We start from the raw sequence: 17,695 nt of genomic DNA on the forward strand, positions 1-17,695 counted from the left end.
GAGCTGGTTCGGATATTGGTTTGAAGTTCAAAGATCGAGAACCAGAACTTGATGGGATATCATTCCGCGACCTCAAAGCGACCAACGTTTTTCCTTGACCGATTCAGGATTTATAAGAGATTTATCAGAAATTTTTTGAAGGATTTTTAAAATATACCACGCCGGGGGCGTTGAAGTTCAAACCTATAACTTTTTGAATCAAAGTAAGGTCCCGTTTCTAACGAGACAGCTCTCACACTCTTGGATCCCACGTTTTCTTATTGCAGTAGAGTGACCCTCGTCGGAACTTTGTGACAAGGTAACAAAGCTCTTCATTCATACCTGTTATAACACAGCTGCTCTCTCAACCCTTAATAGGCTAACGACACCATTGCCCATTGGTGTCAATATCTGGATTTCAACTTGGTAATTTATTATTGAACCGGGTATATTGTATTAAAGCTCCTCTTTACACATTTACATTGGGTATTGGCAGACGGGTTTTTTATATTATGATGCAATACATTCAAAACATTGCTAGCGGTTTATGCAGTTAAAGTTCCTCCTAGCGGTTAATCATGTCATCTAATAAAAAACATTTAATGTATTGCCACCATTATTCTAGTGAATTGTACTAAAGAAACTGTACATAAGGTAACAGTTTAACAATGTGATATTGATATACAAAGAATAGACACTAGTGTGTTTTTTTTATATCCAATCATGTCCAGAAGCAACTCTCAATTGTGTATATCCCTCTAACAAAACTTGCCATTCATCTTCTTTTTTCAATAATGGTTTCACAGCACAACATAGAAGGGCAAATATATACAGACACAGTACAAGAAGGATGAAAGACTTAATTGTGAACTGAGACAAAATTGCCACTAACTGAGCCGATTCTTCACTGTAAACTAGCTGAAAGAAGAGCGCTCTCCAATTTCTACTTGCACTATACATCAACCCCTTTCCTGCATGGTGAGATAGCAGTGTCTCACTTAAAGAACGGGACTTTCTTTTTTCCTTTCTTTTTGTTACCAGCCTGAAAGAAGAACTGGTTCTTAGTCAAATAAATTGTTGGCACAATAATTAGACATAGCAAAAGATCATAGGACAATCATGACCAGACACTTAGAGCCTGTTTGACTGGTCTTAAAGACCAGGTTTTAAGCCATTTTCAGACTTTCAGCTGAAAGTCATGGTAAAACTCATGCCATACACGTGAATTAAACACTGTCAAGGTAAAGTATATCCAGACATCTTTCCTCGACAACATAAATCGTAAGAAGCAGCAATGAACGGAACTGCCCAACATGAATAAGTGCTCATATTTCCCACTAGGTGTACTTAATAAATTCAAGTAAAATCCCTTTTTGATCCCGCCAATAATTTTTCCTCTATTATAGCTTCTCTAGTCAAGCTACATCATAAATGCAAATAAATCATAAGCTCAAAGGATCTCTAAATGTTAGGTGCAGAAAAGTCGAGCAACTACAAGACCAGGGATAATTATTGAACAATTTCATCCTTCACCGGAGGTAGGGAATATATTTCAGAGAACATTGAGTTAGTTTTTCCACAATGAACTGAAGCTGGATCTTGGAACTCTTGTTGCAAACTGGATAAGCTCAAATCAGTTTAGTTTTGCTCAAAAAAGAAGACTAAAATGCTTTTTTGGCTGAAGGACTTCACGTGGTAATTAAAATTTGCCTAAATACTATCTGTTTAATATTGAATGACAGGGGCTACAAATGCAAAAGGAGACTGCCACGAATTTCGGTTTTATGCAACAATCTTGTGGAGACTTCTATCTAAAATCATCATATACCAGGGCTCAGACACTCCTATCAGGAACTAATACTTATCACACTTACATACGCACCATCCAATCTAGTTATAGAAAGTAACAGATTTTAAGACATACGGAGAGCTATATAGTTATCAGTTCTCACACAAAGAATATGCTTTTAAGAAAGAAGAGAAATGCAACTTAATCATTAACTTAGACAAGCAAAGACTTACCCGCACGATAAATAATCTCAGTGTTAGAACAATAGTGTCTCTTGCACTGTAGAAAGAAGATGGGAGTAAAGTCAAATAAACACTAGGACTGTATATGAAACTGTATGTTGCAAAACATATAAAGCAGACACACGTAACATGCACCATTATTTCTGATGCAAGCATTTCAACTTTTCGGCTTCGGCAAATATAAGGGGGGAAGAAGAAAGTACTGTTGTAACCAGCTAACTGGGACTGAGAAAAACCCCAAAAGAATAATATAAGGGTGCGGGCTAGGCTGCACCGACATGTCTTCCAATAGTCTTTTAGGCAATTATAAATTTAATAAGGTTTTACTCAAATTAAAGTGATTATAATTTAGACAACTGGACAGCAATGTTTATGTAGCAGACTGCAGACGAAAGAGCTGGTACAAACAAGAGCACAGAGGATGAGAAATTTATCCAGAAGTAGGGACTATTGCTTCCTATATATATATATTCTAAGGCCATGTTTGTTTGAAAAGACTTTAACCCCCACTATCGCCTTGTTTATTCTAAATTTTAAGGACCATTATCCCAATAGAACTACATTTTATCATCTTTTGGTTCATTTTTATGGAATATAATACTTTCTAAGATTTATTACTAGGTATTTAAATTCCATGTCAATGAACTAAATATTTTACTGAAATTTAGTTCTATGAGATAACAGTAATATAAAGGTCCAGGGATTATAATTCCTGAAAATAACCATGGCCTTAGTTTTCAGGAAAAAAAACATCAAGTAGTTCAGTGATTAAGAGCCCTTTTAATGCATAATAATGATAGACATTAGACAGACATTTTAGTGATTTAAGTGGCCAAAGCAAATCAATAGTCTAAAATGGCGCAGACCATCTAGCATAAAAGACCTAAATGAGGAATTTGTAAGTGGAATTTAGTATACAGGGAAAAGGTAAATCAAGAGCATTAAAAGTCTGTCCTAACTGAGAGAATAAAGAACGCACAAGTTGTATACAAAGAAAGAAAGCATCAAGGGACTCAAACTAAATAGGAAAAGAGGGATTATTGAATATAAAGGTTATGTACAAGATAGCTGATCGGGTAATTAAATATTGTGTTTGAACAATAAGAGACAGTAAAATGTTTATAAATAACACATATAACTACATAAGGGACATAAATAAGGACGTGTGAGGTGAAAACTGCACCAATTCTAATTTTTAATCAAGTATCAATGAAAAAAAATACCAAATACCAAATACCAAATTATGGTATTATCTTGGTTGCTCTGCTAAAGACTGTCCAAAGAGTGTATTCAGTCACCACTGTATAAATAATCATTAAAAGTTGTTTATGGCTTGTGTGACTACTGACCCGGTGATATCTTCTGGGCTGTTTTCCGCTTGCAGATGGTATTCAACCCCACCTGATATTATTGAGAATTCCGTAGGATGTCCACATGGTACAACAACCTGGAACAGGAGATGTAAGACTTACGAGATATGTTTTAAAGCACTATATAGAATAAATCTAGTGAAGACCAGACATCAGTCACATAAAGGCTTCTATAACTGATTTTATCAGAAAATTTATGATAGTTTCAAGGAAAACAATTTCAGACTAGGAAGCTGGTGAGAGTTCAGGTTCAAATAATCCATTCAATTGGCAAGACAGAATAGAACTTCAGATCAATATAGTCTTATAACTACACACCAAAACCAACCTGTACAAGGTTCCTATTTCAAAAACAGAAAATTCTTATTCCAGTTAATGCTGATAATGGAAATAATAACAAAATAATGCCCCTCTTCATATTTCATGCCTAGCAAAGTTAAACCTCAAGAATTAGAACATAAGGATAAGGTAGCATACACTAGTGGCTGATGAAAATTTCTCTGTCACTAAACTTGTACTGCTTCCAGTACCCTTAATATTAAATCCTTCTTTCTTGACAACCAAAATAGCAGATTCCCACATATCAAGATAACCCACCTGTCAGTCAGAAAAAAGTATACAAAAATTTGTTTTCTCCTTAAAAAACAATCTATTATGGCCAACCAGATGTAACAAAGATTTTCAGGAACAATATTAATCTTACCGACTGAGATATCCTATAGGAAGCTTGGCCAGCCTGTAAGTTCCTCCTTATGATGTTGTGCATCTCAGGATCTGCAATCAAAGGGTAAGCCATGGTCATATATAAGTTAGAAACACAAAGGCAGAAACAATACAAAACTAAGAGCTAATACAGTATATATTAGAAATACAGCGAGTACTAAATTGAAGTCTCTAGAAAGTCTAGAACAAGAAATACCCAATCTGAACGACAAAGGACTTTTGTAGATCAAGCACCAAACACAGACAAAAGCAAGAACTGAAAAGGACAGATATATATAGAAGAGTGCTTTTAAGTCAATATTGACTTTTACACACAAAACAATGTAGTCCATGACAAAAGTCTTCTTAAGTTTATTTAAATTAATAATGTAGTAAACCATAGGCACTCTGGTTAGATACTATTTTAAATGACCAAACTGGTGTGTAGGACATATTCGCTGCACAAATTTCTCAAATTAAACAGAACAACCTGTCACTCAGATCTGCACATAAGCTTCTTTATGTGTAGCATAAGATTGTGAAAGAAGAAATACAAGTATTAGATCATCCAAAACAAATCTCAAAGATACAACCAGTTCTATGATAATTATCAAAAGGACACAGAATATCGATCACCCTTGTATATAAAGTGAAGCATGAGAACTTAAAGTTCCATAGAATTGGGAATAATATAATATATCATTGTAGTCCAAAAGTATAGCAACTATGAGTGGTGAACCCAGAATCATTAAAATTTACAAGGTCACTATCTGATAATGTTCTCCCAACAACACACTTAAGTTACATACAGGAGTAAAAAATTTCTTGTCAAAATTTTCTACTAGTATAAACTAAACTCCGGAAATCATGTGATGCACATATTTGCTTCTACATATAAATTTACCATTTTCACCTCTAATTTGAGGGAAGTGCTGGCTTTAAGTGAAGAACAAAGCAGATAATTTGTAAATCCACCCAACGAAATACAATATCATCATTGAATGGGCAGTAAGCATTTCTTGTGTTAGAATGAAGACTTTCTGCTACAAGTATTTACGCATATTTAGCTAAAGAGCAAGTCAAGATGATCTTAGAGCCTGCTAGCTCTACTTATTTTCTGAAAAGAGTAGATATTTACGTACTTTTGTTTAGAAATAAGCAGTTAATAGGTTACATTCAATAAATACTTGTTTCCAGAAAGAAGGTATAATTTAAAATAAGGTAAGCCAAATGGGGCCTTAATAATTACATAAATACACTGCAGATATAAGTTTACCCAGACTATTTTTAATTTGCCAAGTCTTGAAAACCATGTATGAGCATCATAAATTGTAGGCTTACCACAGGCAATCTTTCTGTTGTCATTGGCGAAAACCTTAACAAGCTCGCCCTGCATATATAAAAGGAACAAGCTACCTTAGAACTATAGTACAGCTTCACTCACCCAGAATCTGGTTAACTAAATTAGTACCTAAAACTTCAGGATACGTAAAAATCTACAACATACATACATATATATATAACATCCCAAACCCACAACTAGATGCATACTGGACCCAACAACCCACCACAGGTCGGCCCAAAAGTGCTAGCAAATCGGTATACATTAGTTATTTGCTTGTGCTTATTAAGGACCCGAATACTCTTTTATCTAACCGATGTGGGATGTTACAAACACATGACAATAGTCCAGCTGCAAAATCATAGAACAGTAATGCAGTACCTTTCGCTTCCTATCATCCATGGGCTGGACTTCAATGGCAAGATAATTATCCACATCATCTGCACTAACAAGGTAGGTTGGTTGCTTTGCCCCTGCAATCAGGAACTTTGTAAGATGAAAAGAATGTTATATAAGAACACACAACCAAAATGACAGAACTGTACCATCGATATAATTAACAGATCCATCTTCTAAATGGCGTACCCACTACAAGTTTGGAAAAAAGATACACAATGTCATTACTAAATTAAAATCTTAAGCAATAAAAGATTGAAATCTCTATATAGCAAAAGAAAAAAGATTGAAATCTCTAATGATAACAGCACCTCAAAATTACAACTTGTGGTTCCATTTATGGAGAATCCACTTGCTTGTAGCTCTTGTCCTGGATAAGGTTCCCCAGAAATTTGTAGGCCCTCAACTGCAGGTAATGGGTCGTCATCTGCAGCTAAATATTGCAAGATCTCATATTATGAAGAGCAGTGCTTAAAGAATAATATAATCCTGATAGTAGAATGGTCACCTTCAGAGAAAGAGGAAGAAGGCTCCTCAAGAACTGGAGGTAGATAAGGAGAATACGAGGTAATGTGATCATCTGCTGCATAAGGCGAGTTTCTAGAACTCCAATTAGCTGAAGGATCTCTTCCAATTTGTTGCCCTTCCATGTCTGGGTCGTCCATCTCAATGCTACTAACAGTATCACTAAATTTAACTTGTCTATTTGAGGTCATTTCACTGTTACGTGGAAGTGAATCACTTGGACTGACTGTAAGCTGTTCAGGTCCCACTTGGGATGCAGGATTCCTGAAAAGAGGGGGAAAAAATTAATGCAGAGCCTAATTGGACAAAAGCCGAACAACAATCACATATACACGAGCTATCCCACAAAAAAATACACAAATTTGATAAAAAAAAAAACTTCTATGTTCAATGTAAGTCTCCACTGCACTCAGTTTCATATTAACCTAAGACCAATCACCAACCAAAAAGATTTGAGCTTCGGAGCATTTGACTTCTAAATGGAAGAGACCTGGAAAGATCATTCCCCAATCAAATATTATGCTAGAGAAGCAACCTCCAGGAAGTGAATTGAGAGGAGGAGCAGAACTATGCAGAAGCAACAACTATGTATCCCTCATATTATGTGGGGACTCTAAAGGTTCAAAATGAAACAAATCTAAGCAGAAGCAATATTTATGTGGCAACCTTAAATGTTTAACATATATAAATTGGATGTGTATGAGGCTGAAGTTGAACATGTTTGCACTTGTTGTAAATGAAATAACAATTCATCATTATGATACTGCTAGTTTAAGAAGTTAGGACCACTGGTCTGTAGCGTAAAAGTAAGGTTGGTAGCATCTGTACTCTTTAACTGCTCAGTAAGGTTATCCTGCTCATATGGGGAAAATGCCAAACAGTGTTAGGGCATTACATATTACTATATTAGACATCAAAACATGAAAGATTCAATGAAACCAGAACCCACCAACAAATGTTGATGATTGCGACTGTAATAAACAGTTCAGAATTAGCAGTCTCCATTTTGACTCAGCTCACCTTCTTGAAAGAGCTGAATACCTCCCGAATTCATCTGTCTCTAAATTCTTAGCAACACCGCCATTTAAAATGCTCTCTTGATCTCCCGATAAATCCCAATTTCTATCTTTCAAAGGGCCAGATGGCGCTAACTCTTCTTTAGAATACACTGGTTGAGGCACCATGCCAAGCTCATTTTGCTGTCAGAGAAACAAAGCAGATTACAACCGAACACTAAAGAAGAAAGATAGAAACATGAAGACATAGACACTGTCAATTCTACCAGAAGGGAATGAGATGGTGACTGAGCAAAGTTTGTCAGGTTTGTATCAGAATGCCATGGTGCAATTTGATACTGAGACTCCTTTAGCTTTGACTGTCAGTTGAAAGATGACCCACTTGTCAGGCCAAATAATTAGGGCTGTGATATTAGCAATATATAACTGACAGGACAACTATTTATTAAATGCATTTATAAGCGCAAAAATTTAACTAAACTTATGGCATATCTGCAGTCTGCGGACCTAAAACTATGAGATATCTGCAGACCACTTACATATGCACATCATACCTCAGTAATAATTAGCTGCTCCTGCAAATGTTTGAATATGACCTGCAAACATGTAAATTAAGGATACAAGTCAAGATTAGAATGGTATAAACTACTCCAAGAGGAATATCTTGCAGCCAAGTCCCAGAGGTCAGCCCCCGGGAAGGCTTGCCCAAAAACAGCACATCATTTTACACTGAATTTCGCGTCATAAAAGGGGAATTATTAAGTCTCGGAATGCAGCTGTGCTCAAAGCCTTACACAAAAAAAAAACTTTTTTTTTCTACATTATCACAAAGAGAGGCAAAACCACTTTACCTTAAGATTACTAACAATATTTTGAGCATCAGCAACTGGTGGCGGAGAGAAATATTCAGCAATAACAGGCACTAAAGATGATACAAATGTTGATCTCTCTTGCTGTGCTTCCTGTTTTTTATTAGGAAAAACAAAACAAGCGAAACTAAATACTCCTGGCATAAAAAATACTAGCAGTTATCTTTAGAAAGTAGAAAGATAACCTATTCAATCAGATATCTAAGAAACTTGGAGAAAACTCCTACTTGACAATATGCATGTTGTAAGTCCTATATATATGATCAAATACAACATATGTTGATTTCAAACCAAGAGATTATGTACAAGAAGCAAACTTTCATATGCCTTTGCCGACTTACTCGCATCAAAACGACAGCATTTGGGACATCAGTTTTTCAGTGTCCTTAAACGGAAATAGAAATCTCTAAAAAAAGTAAAAAGACTTACAAGATCAACCACAAGAACACGATTAAAGTTCGGAAAAAAGTGAAGACCTGCAATGCATACGAAAGACGTATATTTTCCTCAATTATGTCCTGTCTATAAGAGATAGCTTTAGATGCAGCATCAACGAGTTCTTGTTGCTGCTGATCAAATGCCTATACAAAAAAGCATTAGGATATAATTCTCCGTCAAAATATAGTGTTAGATGGGAGATATTCAATAAAAAAGTGTTAGATGACAAATAAAACGATGTGTTTGAGAAAATAGAGTTAACTCAAGAAATCAGATAAAGTTTTTAGATAGAAGAGAATGGATTTCCATGTATAAGTAAGTGCGTGCACAAAAAAAGGGAAGCAAGAGAATTGAAAATAGTTTATTTCTTACCATGCGCATGTAAGCAATACGTTTCTCTAAAACATAATTCTCATTATGTAGTTGTACTTCCTGAACAACAAAAAAAGCAGATATTAGAACCTAAAATATATGAACTATATTATAAATACTGATAGCAACTACCAACCTTCACTGAATATTCAGCAAGATGTTTCCGCAACTGCGAAATCTCAGCATCATTTTCCCTAGCCTTAACAACTAATTCCTACACATATTTGTGAAAAGTGAATCATAAAGAAATGTTATGTGATATCTAGGAACAGTGCAACATACAAGATTCACATAAAAATTTGTTTGAAAGTTAAGGGAGCACCTGCTTCAGTGAGCTTCCAGGATCACCTATATCAGCCATTGTCATCAGTCGACCACGATCAAAGTCACCCTCCAATTGATACCTGAAAAATGACATGTAATGTCATAGCTGTAACAGTCTACTGTCTATCACAAAATTCATTCAATACATTTTCAAATTTCTTATATCACTGAATTAATTATCAAATACCTTCTAGGAGAAATTGATGTTGTAGATGGTGACGAACGCTGAGATATGGCACCATTGGGTAATTCTGTCTGACCAGTGGGGAATGTACTTTGAGCTTCACTAATCTTATTGCTATCAAAGTGGTTTTCTCCATATTCATGCATCACAGGATTGTTGATGTTGTGAGTTACTTCTTTCCTTAGGCCTGATGTACCAGATGGACCATGTGCAGACGAGCTATTCAGGCTACTGGCTACACCTGTTGGATTCGCGAGACGATAATTTGATCGATCAATTCCTGGATATCCATGGGCATGGCCATCCCAGTTATCAACTAAAAGAGGGTTTTGAGGTGTCCAATCAGCCACTTTCTGCACCATGTGAAAATATAAAAGAAAAACAGAGAAAATTAAAGGTTATTTATTACTGTATATTGTGTACAAATAAAATATGACACATTCTGCAGCTATGAGATACACAAGCAAAATAAGCTGCAATAATAAATTATAGGATTTGGCTGCAGTTCACATTAATATTGTTACACAATTAGTTACTGCTATCAAATTAGCAAACACATTTTAGAGCTGAAGCTAATCACCATGCTGACCCTGTAATCAATATATATTTAAGCGACCAATTACGACTAGTTCCAGCAGTGGCAGGAATGAACTGGCAGAGCAAGTTAAAAAAAGAAATATATTGAACAGTAGCTTTATCTAGGAGCCCTCTAGACATAATTTTAGATTAGAGTACAACCTCCATCATTTAATTGTACACATCTAATAACTCTCGCCCATCTTCCAGCACCATGACCAATGAAACTATACTCAAACCTTACATTTAATTTGTTTTTCACTTTTACCAGGACTTGGGTATGAGTGTTGAACAAGGATCCGCGTACAAGTGTTCGACTTACAATTTTATGCAACAATTTTACATGTTTTTGGCCTAAAACAAGTGTCCGAGTGTCTATACCCATATTTGAGTGTAAAGTGCTCGATATGTATTCGAGGCAAAATAGAGACTCGGGGTAACAACATTTAACATAAGAGTATTAGATCTTTAACCTTCAATATCGCTAATATTAACCAATTTTGCCCGATGTAGAGGCAATCATTCGTAATTTATTTTAAAAAAATCAAAAAAAATAAATAAATTGTATTGGTTGTAGTTTTGACACACAATCCCACATATTAACCACAAGACCTCTACCTTGACTGGTCCACATGTCCATTTATTGGCCGCCATTTTACAAACTTGCGTATATAAAAGAACCTATGAACCATGTTGAGTACAATGAATCTTTAGACACTAGACATACTTTCTTATGGCATTTCACAAGTAAAAGACATCTATTTCTACTACATCCAATGAATAGAAAGGAAAAATGCAAACAATACAAAAAGAAAACAGAAGGGATAATAATGAGAGTAGCTATCTCCCACGAAAAGATCATTATATCACACATACATATTTTTCAATTTCATGGTGCTTTCTTAGTAGTTCAGACCTCAAGCGATTGTTCTCTTCCACCTGTGGAAATACAGAAAAATATACATTAAGCAAACTAAAGCAGAAAATTAATAAAAAAGGAATACATTGATCTACGATGCTATTCTCTCTCTTTATTCCATAGTTTGGGCGACGGTGAGGCAACCAGATATTGTGATTTGTAGTTGGATTCTCTACTCACAATTGCAAGAAATTTGATCCGTAATGAAAAACCTAATTGCATATCTGCAACTCCACAACACGATAACATGTTTAATTTATTAGCCTAAATACAAGTCTAACTTGAAATCAAAATCTTAATGGTAAGTATCACCTAAACTTATTAAGTAAGATCAGGATAAACGAACAACAAGAATCAGACAAATAACAATAATATTTCAGAAATATTTGTTATTTCAACAGTTAGGCACGGACACTAATAGGCTTCCACGGAAATACTGTCGACTCCAAGGTTAACAGATTTGTTTGCATTGGTCTAATCTTAACTGTAAAGTGCCAACACAAGTGATACTGAGATAATATAGAAGGATCTAGCCCACACTATTATATGAGATGCCTACTATACTTTCCTTCCACTTACAAGCCGGTTAAGATTTTTTCCCTTGAAGGTTGTAATTTGAACCAAGTAGAAGATCATTCACTAATTATAATTGTAACCAGCAAAGTAGAATATACTCTCTGGAAGCGGAGCAATGAATAACTAAGTTATCTGTTATAATTCAATATTATTCAGAAAAAGAGAAATCTGCTATTATCATATAAGGATATTCTAGTATTTAATTGTGGCGTAGTTATTAGAATCGCGCATAATTAAGAAGCAATATAAGGCTTCTCCGCATTGTGTAGGTTGAGCATTGCTGCGCTTAAGCAAGCGCATCAAGCCCTTAAGAATGATAATGAGCCGTAAGCTCGCTTAATGGAAAACTGGCAGATTATGAAAAAGAAAATCTGAAAGGTTACAGGAATAGTCATCAAAAATAAGATTAAGCAGTTGTAAGACCCAAAATATATATAGCAGGCATATATATGCAAGATGAATTCTGAGGCATATATGCAAGATGAATTCTCCAGCTCATAAGTTTGTCACTTTGACTTCCACACACATTTAAATAAATTTAAGAAAATAGTTGCATATCTTTTCTTACAATTTCAATTTGGTATTAGAGTTTAATGTACTTAATCCAGATTAGAGAATTCGAAAATCTTACGTGCAAATATCTTTTCTATACTATTTAAAATAGGTGTAAAAGGTAGTTGTTACAAGAATCATGTTACAAGAATTATGAGAGGGAGCAAGGGAAGAAAACAGAAACGGTTAAGAAAAAATTAAGTGGCACAGGATCCTCAAATGTCACAAACAAAGGGAAGCACATTTTTTTGGGACTAAAATCACCTAAAAGGCACTTACTTGATGGTGACGGCTTGGATCATAAAATAATCTTGATAAAGATAATTTAGTTATCTCATTTTTGTTACTTATTTTCGATAAAAGTTAATATCAACATTCAGATGTACTAATTATATTTTTTTTGTCTATTTTTGATAATTCATAAGTAACACAATTTAAATAAAAGTATCCAAGCAGACAATAGCTTCAAGTTTAAGTTCAAATTCTGCTTTAAATTACTTGATATCACAACTAATTTTTTTTTTAAATTTTAGCAGGCTCTGAAACTAAGAATACTCTTAAAGCGGAAATGTGCTAGGAAGTTCGGTGTCCCTAAATTGGATTTATCAATCAAAGTTAAATGACGAAGAACTTGTTTCTTCTTAAATTGATCTTATAGTTCTTGTGATATGTGAAGACTAAAAAGGTTTGATCTCAGTTGTTCTAAGTCTCTACTTAGTAGATGTCAATGGGGTAAATTCTTTTTGACCTCAGTTGTTTTAACTTCTAAGTCTTTACTGTACATGTCAATGGGACAAGTTATTAACATTTAACAATATCAACCACCGGCTTTAGTCAAATTGTCTCAATTGTTTGTGGTCCCATCCCAGTCTCGTGCATATTCTTTTAATCTTTCATACAAAGTTCTGTAGGGGACTTATATTCTTCCTCGAGGTTGAGTTTGTTTGTTAGGATTGAATCAGTTAGAAATTTTATATCACTTAGATATGAGTTTATTTGTAATAGAAAATTCATATTATTCTTGAAGAATATGTTCTAGAATTCAGACATGCTATTAATAAAAAAATTAGGCATATGACAATTATTATCTAAAAAGAATATAGGTAATTATTAGAATTATTCTCTTATAATTTAAGGTCAAGTTTTATCCCTAAATACAGAAATTAAATCATCTTGTATCAGTAATATATTATAACATCATATATTGATGAATATTGAATAATATATATACTGTATTATTAAACATTAAATTTTTGGTTGGTCAGCAGTTTGGCATCGTCAGCAATAACCTTCAGCCGTTAGATAAGATACTAAGAAATAGTCTACATATCGATATCTAGTACTCCCTCTGTCCCATTTAATTCTATACATTTCTTTTTCACTGCTCGACACGCACTTCAATGCTCTTATAAAATATAGTTCTATAACTTATTTTTAAAATTTTCTTTTTGTGAATAAAAATATAACATTCAAACTTTTATTCAGAGAAGAAAAATCTTAAAAATAAGTTATAGAACTATACTTTACAGGAGCATTATAGTCCGTGCCGCGTCCCCGTCTCCCAATGTATATAACTCAGGGGGATGGAGGGAGTATACAACTAAAGGTTTAAGGTTTTAATCCGTCCTTGACAAAAAAAAAAGATTTGAATATGTCAACAACATATTAGAACTAAATATTTATATTATTTCTTCTAAAGATAGGAGCATAAAATATTATTATAACCTACTATATTTTACATTTAAATATAATTTATTTTTTAATATTTATTAAAATATATATAGTAAAAAGAGAATAGTAAAGAGGACAAATTAGATACTAAAATAAGTATTATAAACCTCGCATTCTAATAGAATATAGAGTTTATTAGTATAACATTCACCCTTTTTAACAGGTTGCAATCTATACAACAACATTTTCCCAGCCCAAACCGGCACTTTTCTCTCTCGTCTATTAGATAATTTCCATATAATTTGTTCTCGCATATCTACAACCACACTCGTTGCAAAACTTAAAATTCTGAATAAATTCCCAATAGATAGCTAGATGCAATAGTGCACGTAATTCCTACTCTCTGAGCATCAATCAAACAATTCAATTATTTCCAAATTTCAACAAGCACATGCCAAAATCACAAAACAAGTAGAGTTCCAAATATTAAGAACAACATACGAAAACTCGAAAACAAGTAGGCAAGTAGCTACAAAGCAAACAATTCGACAAAAAGCCGAAAAAAAACTGTACCTGTTGTTTAATTGTAGCCTCAGCAGCTTCAACTGCTTTCATAACCTGGAACAAGGCGGCATCACTACTAGTCTCGTTGTTGTTAATCCCCAATCCCGCAAACTTATAAGCCAAATCACTCGCTCCATTCTCCATCTTCACTGCTTCCTAGACATTCTACCTACAAATCACTTCCGACTCGGCCGAGTTGACTCAGCCTCCACCACTAGTGAATTCTAATAGTAGGAGCGGGAGAAACCCTAGGCAGGAAACAAAATCAAGTGAAGAGCGAGATGAATCTGTGAGAGAAATAAATGTATAAATATAGGGGTTGGATTGTCCGACCAAAATGGGTGTTTAGGTCTTCTTGGTGTGCTGTGTTGAGTCCTCCCTTTTGGAAATTTTTGCATCACCACCAGAGTTTCTATATTGGAGAGATTCTTTTTTTAATCAACTGTATATGCTGCATATTTGATGTCTCAACTTTAATGATACAAGGGTCGCGCTCAAGAACCAAAATAGAACCATAGAACCACAAAAATTTGGATTTTCCTGTAATTTGGTGTATGGTTCTGCTGCAGAACCCTAAATTTTAAATAGATTTTTAGTATCTAAATCTAAATACATGTTTTTTCATGTTTTTTCATCGTTGTGTGTGTTCAAAAATAATTTAAAAATATAATTCATGGATATTGACAATTTTTTTTGTGAAGTTCTGCTGCAGAACCCCAACTAATACTTAAATTCTGCTGCAGAACCCTTACCTAATAAGGTAAGGGTTCTATGGTTCTCTCTGGAACATGACCCATGATACAATACAAATATATAAAAACATAATGAAATCAAATTAAAATATTTCTTAAATATTTTAATCAAATGATAAAACATAAATTTTTAATTTAAATTTTTTAACAATTGATAATTTATGTTGGTGTAGATGGACAGGAAACAATAAATTTTGGTCATCTTATAAGATAATATTTGAGTAATAATTAATAATTATTTTTGGGATTTTTCTCATAAATGTTCAAGTCCAAAATATTTTTTGCAAAAATACTACATCTTTTTCGGATATCTTGCTAAAAAACTCAACTTTTAAAAAAATTTGCAAATATTACTGTATGCAACCCGTTAACCACATGCAATTATACTTACAATTAGATGGGTCATACTTGCAATTTATGCGGGCCAGTTAACTAGAGTTGCATCTAGTTGCAGATCATATTTTTGCAAATATTTCCTAAAAAATTCGTTCTCTTTTTTACATTTGGTCATTCATTGTTTTTAACATAAGGATCCTAATTATTCTCCTTTTATTATTTTTTAAATTAGGTTTAATGGGTAAATGTTAGATATATACTATATATATAATACGATCGTTATTGTTTTTTAGCAGTTACAACCACCAACTACAATCATATCAGTTATGGTTTTGTGTTTTATGTATCTTTCTTTGTACTCTGTATAATTTTGCATATCAATATAATTATTTGCTCATTTCATTCATCATCGGTTTTCTTTTTTCTTGAAGTCAACAATTTCCATCGTACTGCACCTCTAATTTCCGTTACGATTAGGTTTTTAATACTCCATCTGTCCCCTCATTTCTTTACGTTACTTTTTGGCACGTTTTTCAAACCTCATTTGAAGTATAGTTCCATAATATATTTTTTAAATCTTTTTGCTCTGAATAAAAATTTGATATTTAAACTTTTATTCAAAAAAATAGAATTTTTGAAAGAACCTCAAAATGCGTGCAAACAGTGAACGTAAACAACTTAAAGGGACGAAGGGAGTATATGTTAACAAAATATTATTGAATTATAGACGTTGTTATGTATACATGTGTTGCATCTGTTTTTATACAATTTTTCATTTATTAATAATGTGTTCTCAAACATTTGTTTTTATGTTTTTTTTGACAAAATGCAAATTCATTCCATTAAATTTAAAACAAATCTAGTCGGGACAAATCCCCAACTGACAATGCAATCAGGTTGATAAACAATAAAACGAACTAAACAAATAGCCGCATTGTTTACAGACTGCTTAACACACTGAATCCAAGGATTCTTGAAACTGAAAATGAATACAAAAGCTTCTCGAGTAATCCAGCCTACATCAATCCCGAAAATGGTATCTTCACAATTGACCTTCACAATAGTTCCATGGCTGTTGCGATGTTCAGGCGACTCAGTTGTAAAAACTAAGCAATGAAGAACAAGAATCCTCGAATAATGAACAACTATAATTTGTGAAAGGTGAGCACATGCGATCGCCACCGTTCCAAGTATACCCCAGCTATCTACATGCCGAGAGCCAGCTATAGACATGCTGAAAGTATTAATGGTGCGATAAGCCAGATCTCCCAAAACTTCATCCCAGTCATTCTCATTGATAACATAGAAAAACATAACAACCACAAATATAACGACGCAGAAACACCCAAAAATTGGGTACTAAATCAACACACGCCACAAGGCGAGACGAGAAAACACAATCGGATCTTTGATTTCAAAAGATCTGATTTATTCAGAAAACAATCAAGCCCAAGCTCAAATCCGAAACAGATCTGAGAATAAAACTCGATTGAAATCTTCGAGGTTCAATTAACACTCGATTTGTTTTTATGTTTAGCAAGACAATGATGGTGATTAAAATGGACTATTCTGCAACTCACCTCTAAATATAGTTGAAGACGATGATGGACGGTCTAACGGTTCTACTATGCACGAAGATGTAGAATCGATGTGGTCTTGCAATCCGATTTACAATGAAAAGCTTAATTTGTAACTGAAAATTTATCAAAGAAAGTACAAAATAGTGCTGTAGTGATATATCATTACAGTTGTGAGATATATGGTCTTGCAAATCCGCATACGGGATTGTTATAATTAATAAAATAATAACTATTTTACTTCATAAATAATCTTTGCGTTCATTAAGTACAACAATATTTTTTTTTAATCTATAAAAATTACATCAAGTTAAGTACTACACATAATTTAACTCAAAATAATTATCATTTTTAATTTATAATTACACGATCATGTTATGATTCGACGATTATAATAATAGAATTCAAGGATTTCATAATATTTGGACTTGAGCCCAGGAGGGAGGTGCAAGTAGGGGCGAGCACGGTTCAGTTTAGACGATTCTGGAGGTTCAAATCGAACCAAACTGAATTATTCGGTTTTGGAAATTTACAAACCATATCCAAACCGAATGTTATAAAAATCAACCAAACAAAATCGATCTTAACGGGTTGGTTTGGCTTGGTTTCTGTTTAATATCAAAA

The 17,695-nt window shown here is 33.9% G+C and overlaps 1 protein-coding gene across 3 annotated transcripts; it reads right to left on the reverse strand.

Annotated features, from left to right (window-relative positions):
• Positions 1-565: 565 nt before the first annotated feature.
• LOC108214672 (uncharacterized) lies at positions 566-14,881 on the reverse strand. 3 transcript variants are annotated; one of them, XM_017386804.2, is made up of 22 exons: positions 14,416-14,856; positions 11,224-11,267; positions 11,001-11,063; positions 9,552-9,901; positions 9,363-9,444; positions 9,177-9,254; positions 9,041-9,100; positions 8,707-8,811; positions 8,213-8,323; positions 7,916-7,957; positions 7,628-7,720; positions 7,366-7,544; positions 6,329-6,609; positions 6,132-6,253; positions 5,970-6,012; positions 5,806-5,897; positions 5,424-5,472; positions 4,084-4,154; positions 3,858-3,977; positions 3,360-3,457; positions 2,002-2,047; positions 566-1,021 (listed from the first exon to the last, which is right to left on the reverse strand). In XM_017386804.2, exons 2-22 carry the CDS (start codon positions 11,263-11,265, stop codon positions 974-976), a joined length of 2,175 nt encoding a protein of 724 aa, XP_017242293.1. In that variant the 5' UTR covers positions 11,266-11,267; positions 14,416-14,856; the 3' UTR covers positions 566-973. The 3 variants fall into 3 exon arrangements, with proteins under 3 accessions (XP_017242293.1, XP_017242291.1, XP_017242292.1); XM_017386802.2 differs by lacking the exon at positions 11,224-11,267 and having other exon boundaries at positions 14,416-14,881; XM_017386803.2 differs by lacking the exon at positions 11,224-11,267 and having other exon boundaries at positions 6,132-6,247; positions 14,416-14,854.
• Between the last annotated feature and the right edge of the window lie 2,814 nt (positions 14,882-17,695).

This window comes from Daucus carota, chromosome 3 (assembly GCF_001625215.2).
Source record: "Daucus carota subsp. sativus chromosome 3, DH1 v3.0, whole genome shotgun sequence".
NCBI lineage: Eukaryota > Viridiplantae > Streptophyta > Magnoliopsida > Apiales > Apiaceae > Daucus > Daucus carota.